This window comes from Silurus aristotelis (genome assembly GCF_946808225.1).
Source record: "Silurus aristotelis genome assembly, chromosome: 13".
NCBI classification, from domain to species: domain Eukaryota; kingdom Metazoa; phylum Chordata; class Actinopteri; order Siluriformes; family Siluridae; genus Silurus; species Silurus aristotelis.
In genome coordinates, this window is record NC_139586.1 from 13,013,968 (window position 1) to 13,022,259 (window position 8,292).

The following is an 8,292-nucleotide window of genomic DNA, read 5'->3' on the forward strand; positions in this document are numbered from 1 at the left end:
GATTGAGGGAATGTGTTTTTATTTTTTATTTTTTTTGTTGTTGTTCCATTATCTCATTGTGCACACTCTGTTTTTCTCTTATTCTTTATTTTGTTCTGGCTTTAGATTGAAATCAGCCGAAGAGTGACTCTGGAGGAACTTCCTCCTGTGCTCGTGCTCCACCTCAAGAGATTTGTCTTTGAGAAGACTGGTGGCTGTCAGAAGCTGGTCAAGAACATTGATTACCCTGTGGACCTGGAGATTAGCAAGGGTGCGCCTGTTTTAATAAATATGTGCAATTTTTAATATTTTCTCGCCATGCTCAATTTCAATTATACAGTTTGTGTATAAATATTTAATTTTGTTAATTTTTGTGCAATCTGTGTTAAAGATTCAAGTTTCAAGCGCATGTGTACACATCCTCCCATTTGTGCATCCAAGACAATCTAACCGACCAAACCCATACGTTCAAATAAGCCTATTAATTTGATCGGCTACACAAAGCTGTTCGCTGCCCTTCTGTCCAAGCAACCAAGCACATCTGTCTGAACAACAAACCAAGTGAACCCACCCACCCATCCATCCAAGTATCTACTTAATCCAGCCCATCTTCCTATCATACCAGTTAAGCTTGTCTGTCAGTCTAGCCATTCCCCATCCAGTCATAAGTCTGTCTAATATCTTCACAAGTCTATGGTTCTAAACAAGCAAACTTATCCATCTATCAATCAAAACCAATCTTTCAAAACCCATTTTTCCAACAAAAAGGCACATGCATCTATGTGAGCCTGTCTATCTACCCAAGCAAGCCTGTCCAAAGTGGTGAAACTAAATCCTGAAACGGTTTCTTATTGCTACATAAGATACAAAACAATATAATGCAAGATGACTATCCAACCCAAACTTAGATTAACATTTTGGCAACAAACCTTTGTGTCTAGTTCCCCTTTTGAGAATAGGCAAGTACTATGAATTCACCTTCTACTATGAAATCCGTCGTTTAAGGAGTATATTATTAGTAGATTGTGTAAAGGACTCCACACATAATGAAAACCATCTTGTGTGAGATCTGAAGGGAAAGATCAGTTAAAAATTCCCAGGGAGAAGCAGTTTGTTTGATTGTGTCTAAGCAGTCAGACAGTAGTTTATGACTTTATTGGCAAAAATGATCAGAGGCCCCATTTTTCAGCCGCTTGAAAATATGCACCTCATCAGTGCATGATGTGTTCTTAAACGTAGTGATGGTTCATTTTAAAGAACCAGAACCTTTATAACCAACTTGTAATCCTGTCATTCCTCAACACAGACCATAGTTCTTGTGTTTGAAATAATGACTGGTGAGACCTGGAGTTGGTTTTGCACAGTCCTGATGAAACATGACATGTTGCCAAATATCAACAATAACAGCGTAGCGTAAGGCAAGCTGTTAGGTGAACACAGCAGAATATTGCTTACAGCCAGATAAAAAAAAACCCCATCTCATTCCAGTTAGAAATTCAAAAACACTTCCATCACTTGGAAGCACTTTAATCCTTGGTTAAAAAACCAATCTGGAGTCGATTTAAGTAAAATGTTTCTTTTGCTGTGTAATGGCTAGTCTGTCGCCCAGCTGATGTTTACTACCATCATGTTTTATGCAAGATCATTCCTCTTCTCCTTTGCAGATCTCCTCTCACCGGGTGTGCGAAGCAAAACCTTGAAAGGCCAAAGAACATACAGGCTCTTTGCAGGTATGTATGTTCGCATTCTTACCACAAACTACTTCCGAATTTGTGAAGTGCACAGGGTAAAATGATAGTCTAGAAGAAGCAAACCAGAAGTTACAAGTCATCACTAAATGCTAGGGTTTTGAGTCAGCCCTGGTTTGAGGTGAATACGGAAAAGTTCTGTCACATGCATGTTGGCACAAGTAAACTCTTGTTGTGAGGAACGCTATATATTCGAATTCACTAACAACGTTGTCTGTTGTACCACACAGAAAAGTGTCATTTTCCCTCTTTTTTTGCATGCAATTCTGGCTAAAACAGCTTTATCGCAGGATTAATCAGTTAGCCGACTGTAGTCTGGCTATAGACTTGGCAAAAATAATGTTTGAGAGGATCCATATACATAAATTATAACTTGTGTAGCAGAATGTTGCTTTTTGTTTATAGAATCATATTTATAGATAGATAGAGAAATACCGTATTTTCCGGACTATAAGCCGCTACTTTTCCCCCCCCTCTTTGAACCCCCGTGGCTTAAACAACGAAGCGGCTAATTTATGGATTTTTCCGTGGTTTTTCCCAGTTTCACAAGCTTTAAGCCAAAAAACTGTGACCCATAACATTAGACTAATGAAATTGCCAAACGGGTTCAGCTGAACCAATGAAATTCTTTATATTAAATCAGATGCGCTCCCACTGAATCGGGACGCACCACATCATAAATATGGTTCAGGTTCCTCTGACGTTTGACCTGCCGCTCACTCGGACTGTCAACAGGAAAAGCTAATCGTTCGTCACGCTGAAAACAACCGGGCATGAAAAAACACACTTCACCTGTGTTCTGAGCTGCACGGCATCGGGAGAAAAGCTTCACCGGTGGTGATGTTTAAACGCACGACGATGCCAAAAGATAAACTCCCGAGAGAAATTGTTGTGAAGGGAAGGAGGAAGACGGTGAACCATGACTTTATTGGTAGGCTACTGTTTTGTTACAAGTCGTGTAACGGTCACTGTCTAAAGCCTGTGTAAAGTTAATTAGTTTCAGTGTAGACACCTGCAGCTTATAGACACGCTTATTTATGTTCAAAATAAAAATCTTTGTAAAATTCAGTGGGGTGCGGCTTATATTTGGGTGCGCTTAATAGTCCGGAAGAGTGTGTGTGTGTGTGTGTGTGTGTGTGTGTGTGTGTGTGTGTGTGTGTGTGTGTGTGTGTGTGTGTGTGTGTGTGTGTGTGTGTGTGTGTGTGTGTGTGTGTGTGTGTGTGTGTGTGTGTGATGGATGTGTGGATGGATGGATGGATGGATGGATGGATGGATGGATGGATCGATCATTTACCTTGATGGAATAATCAAAGCCTGGTGCAGGAGCCAAATAAAAAAAATAAAAAACCTCACTTGCAGCCAGTTTATTAATGGATATCAAGCGAGTGTGTAAACTGAGCTACTGTTCATTTCATTTGTCTCTTGTTTCTCGCTTTCCTTCCAGTGGTTCATTTTGTTTCCTGAACAGCTCAGTGATCTCCTTAAACACACACACACGCACACATGCAATATTCCCTCAGGGGCTTCTATTAATCTTTCCCCAGTCTAGGGAAGTGCATTACCTCCACTTGTTTATTTTCCTTTTGAAAGGAAAAACTTTTCTCGGCTTGTCAGTAACTCGTTTGTTCTGTAACACATAGCTGTGGTTTTTTGCCTATGCTATGCATTTTCCCCCAAGACTCTGCTCCCTAGACCTAGTTTTTGCTTTCTGGTAAGACTTCCACCCCTCCTGCAAACATCTCTGTACTTTTTTGTGTGTGTTTGTGTTCAGTAGTGACGATATTCTGACTTCTTTTATTGATTTTTATTTGCTTCTCGTAAATGGCGTTTCTCGCCTCACACTCCAGATTTTATGCACAGGTCACTGTCCTGGGTTCATGTCGCCTATTGTGCCTGGAAAGAGTTCAAAAGTACACCGTGTTTTTACGCCATTCTGCACTGATCATATGTTTTTCTTTGTTGAGGTGCTGAGGAGTTTCTTTATCAGAAACTGATGCCGCTTAAATCCAAATGAGTCTTAGTGTGTGTGTAGTGTGAGAGATATGTTGGATTAGAACATTATTAAAACCTTGATGATTCACTCTGGGCTCTCTCATACCACTTGTTGACTCTGAATCGGGGCAGAAATTCATTCCTTTAATTCGAACAGAAGTCTGTAATTTAACTTTTTGATGTAGATCAGTTCAGCCATTTGATACGAGTCTCACTTTCCAGAAAAAGCAGAATGACTGTAGACTGTGTGCGTTAAATGTTTGAGGTGCAAGTCAAACCAGGACTTTTTTTATTTTACAGGTATAAAAGTGGATGCTAGCATGGCTAGTGTGTCCTGTTACTGACAGGCGGGGCACGTTTTGCGGGACAGTACAGAGATAAATTGTTTATCTGTTAAGATGGCAGACAACATTGTTAGTGCGTGCATGGAACATCGTGTGGTGAAGTTTCTCGTGAACAAAGGCGCAAAATCTGAAGTGAAGCAGGCTGTCATAGGATGGTTTTGGCTTACTGCAAATCTTTCTAGGGTGACTCTTTCCAGTCATTGGTTAAATGTAGCAGGGGACCATGTCCAAAAATAAATGCGATTTCCACTTCTTGAAATTTTTATATATATTTTTTTAATCAAACTTCTTGGTTTGACTTGAATGCCCCTCGTAAAATTCCATTCCGAACCATCATGATCATAACTTTATTTATATATATATTTTTTTATGTAATCCCAGTTGTCTATCACCATGGGAACAGCGCCACAGGTGGCCATTACACTACGGACGTCTTCCACATTGGGCTGAATGGCTGGCTGCGTATCGATGACCAGGCAGTGAAGGTAATCAACCAGTACCACGTGGTGAAGCAGACTGCAGAGCGAACCGCCTACCTGCTTTACTACCGGCGTGTCGACCTGCTGTAGAAACCACATACATGCACTCACTCACACACAGCCATACACACCACACTCGCTTATACATGCGTGCACACACACACACACACACACACACACACACACACACACACACACACACACTCTCTCTTAACAATGGCGCACTCACTCACGCCTCAACAGGAATACTGCCCAACAACTTCTCGCGTGAGTTTCCTCCTCTTCGCATCATCCATCGCTTTCACACTCAACTGGCTTTTCCACGTTTTTGTCCTCATCTCTGTGGAAGAGGGAAAATTTTCAAGCCTGGTATCTAAAGACTTCCATGAGGTGAGATATTTAGACAGTCGTCGCAGCGTGGCGACGGACGGAGACGCTTTAACCCCCCCCCCCCCCCCCCCACATGGCCTCCTTCAAGACTGAACCCGAGGGACTGCGCTTTTTCCTTTTTTTTTCTTGTTTAATCAACTTTTTAAAAGGCATAGTATACGAGAACAGTTCAGGTGTGTTGACTTTTATTGGAGGGATTCAACGGATTCTCTGACAGACTTTTTCGTCCATTTTTTCGTTCCTTTTTTTTTGACGCCCTGCACCAGCAAAATTTTACACACAAACTGCACAGAGCACCAGTTTCTTTACGAATCCTGACTACGTAAGACACTCTGCTCTAACTCTGCCGCCTACTCTCTTTCTAAACTCCCCCTCCCTCTTCTTTTTTTTTTTTGTCAGTTCATGATCTCGACACTCAGGCTTAGCTGAGGGGGGGGAAAAAAAGCAAAACACTGGAGCCATTGGATTACAAGGAACTGTCGGAGCAATCTGAGCTGCAGTGGGAGGCATGTATAAATAAAAAAAAATAAAAAAATAAAAAAAAGCTTTTTTGAAGGGGGTGGGGGGATTGCGAGAACCCTGGTTGTGATTTCTGGGTGTTACAGATTTAACCATTTTAATGCGCTTTAGGACCTAAAAACAATGATTTACAAGAAAAAAGAGCTTATGTGCACGTATACCCTTTGAATTTTGATCAATAAAAGTTAAATAAACAAACGCGCAGCCAAATATATGCACTTTTTTTTTTCTTTTCTTTTTTTGACAAACGCCTTGGAAAAAGCGAGTATGCTGGAGACCAAGCATTGATGAGCGATGTTACGTTTTTACAATCAACTCATGTCTTGTTTAATTCTTTTAATTGTACGTCATTTAAGAGGTGTGTTTAAGGGAAAGGGTGTGTCTCAGGCTCAGCCAATTTTGGGCCGTGTTTAGAGGAGGATTCTCTGCATTTTGGCAGCCTCACCTCTGCATACCATGTTTCTGGTGACAAATTATTAGTTGTTTCAACTTTTCAGTAAACAGCTGGTAGTCCTGCATGGCTATACAAGCTAATAAACACCTAATGAGTGCGCATGCACACACCACACACACACACACACACACACACGCACACACAAACAATAATGTCTGGTTTTTCATCATTCATTCATTAAGCTTATACACTGATTGTATTTTGTTTCCTTTTCTTTCAATATACCTTGATTTTTTTTTTTTTATTGATTTAAATTGAAAAAGAAATTTGACCCAGCATAAAGCACAATAACAAATAAAGTTATATGATTGATATAAGGTGTTATGAGTTTTACATAAAAAAAAAAAATTTTAAGCTGGGGCTCACATGACATCAAACACATAATGTATTGTTGGGTTGCAGATTTATTAATTTTTTTATTTTCATTTGTCATGGATTTTGAGATCTGTATGATGAATTTGTCTGCGAGTGAAGTTTCTGAGCATTGTTAACCATTAACCTTTGCAAGGTGATTATGTCGCATATATTTCAACATCAGTCCTAATTGGTGTGGACAAATAAATTTTGTAGCTAGTGACATAGCAAGCTAACTTCGTGCTGTAAAGAGAGCAGAAACGACAATGTTCTTGCAGCATATTGTGTTTTAACTATGACAAAAATTTGTAAAATGTTATTAAATTGGGCTAGCATCTTTACTTTTGTGTAATGAAAAGGTTACTGCATGAAGTGAGAAGTCGCTATTGATTAAAATGATTATACAAGCCATTGATGAACATAAAAATACACATTGGTGTTACTTCAAATGGGAATTAATGATCACTTACAGCATTAGTGTTTTCACATTCCAGCATGTTCACACCTTTTGAAAAGATTCTTTTAAATAAATTCTGTTCCACCAGAGTGCCCATGGACAGTGTGTGTAGTGCAGCAGGTGGTGAGATTATAACTAATGTCTTGTTTAAAGTAGCTGCATATCAAATACATTTTCTTTTTTTTTTTTTTTTTTTGCGAAAGTCATTGTTAGGTGCAGGGTGTCCCTTCCCACCCCTTTTTTGTTTGAATAAAATAAAACTAATTGCTCAAACTTGATCTTGTTGTCATTTGTCCATCCTTGAGCCTAACGGTGCACGTTTTAGGTTTTTCAAGTTAATATATAAATATATATATATATATATATTTTTTTTTTTTGTGGGTGGGGGGGTGGAAACTTTTTTTCAGCAGAAAGTTTTGTTCAGCATTGTTTTTTTCTTTTCAGTATAAATTTCTTGTTAAAATTAAAAAAATAAAAAGAAACAAAGCTGTTCGGCTGTAGTTTGAGGTTTTAATAATAAAAATAAACAACAAAAAGGCTACTATATTTGAACAATGCAGTCTTTTCTCCCCTCTGCACTCTGGGCCTCCTGTGGCGAGGAATGTGCACTGTAACCAAAAAGCAAACATGAATTAAAGGAGGAACCGATCCTTTCTGTCCGTCTTGGCATGTGTTGTAAGGATATCGGATTGCGGATGCACTCGCTGCACTGTTTAACGTTCTTGACATACTTTTCCCCCGATTTTGACCTGACCACGCTGTGTGTTCGTGCGGCTCGGCTGGCTGTCTGCTCTTGAGGTGCAGCCTTGGTTCTGCTTGAATAAATTCTCCCGGGTTCTCCCAGGTTCTGCTGCATGCTATTTACCTTTTAGCCGTTTCCTTGTTGGTTATAAAGGAACGTTCGGCGTGTTTAGGTGGTCTGTCAGAGGTGCGAGTTTCCCTTCATGCTGTCTGACAACTTGCAGAGAAAACTCACACCTAGGAAGGACCACCTAATGCTAGAGCATGTTCCTCTTCAAACTGAAAGTGCTTTTTATATCCTTCAGTGGATCTATAAATTGAGTCCACGGCCTTGGGTGGTTGTGGAATAATAATAAGCCTACAGAGTCCAAGACCACCACCTAAAAAATATACATGCTGTAATAATCTGACTGTTAATTGCTTTTGTCTCCAGAAAATTCGAATGCAAATATGTGATTAGAAATCATGACTTTAAAAGAAAAATTTACAAATCATTTCTGGTTGAGTCCATGCCTCATGACCTGTTTCTGATGTCTCCTTCTCTGCTTTTTCCAGTCTTGAATTAAAAGTTGTTGTAAATATGGTCTTTCCCCTTTAAAATTACACTTTTTAAACTCTTGTATTTCAGTAAATCTGTTTTAAATTAACTTTTACGTCATGTATGACCAAATTACGTAAAATTTTTTTTTTTTGGTTTTTTTTTCTCAACACTTTGAGGGGGGACTTTTCCTATCCCGAAAATGATAGGGATAGTGCGTGTCTTCCTAGACAAGTAATTAGGATGATGGATGCTTTAAAATGTCATGACCACATGGAGAAACCCAGCTGAAGCCTC

At 39.5% G+C, this 8,292-nt stretch overlaps 1 protein-coding gene across 2 annotated transcripts in view; it reads left to right on the forward strand.

Annotated features, from left to right (window-relative positions):
• The window catches only part of usp10 (ubiquitin specific peptidase 10), a 28,423-nt gene extending 21,434 nt beyond the window's left edge, over positions 1-6,989 (forward strand). For both annotated transcript variants that reach the window (XM_083558467.1, XM_083558468.1), the window contains 3 exons: positions 106-250; positions 1,644-1,709; positions 4,445-6,989. In XM_083558467.1, coding sequence (XP_083414593.1) covers positions 106-250; positions 1,644-1,709; positions 4,445-4,632 — 399 coding nt within the window. In that variant the 3' untranslated portion in view covers positions 4,633-6,989. The remainder of the gene's footprint in view (positions 1-105; positions 251-1,643; positions 1,710-4,444) is intronic.
• Positions 6,990-8,292: the final 1,303 nt, after the last annotated feature.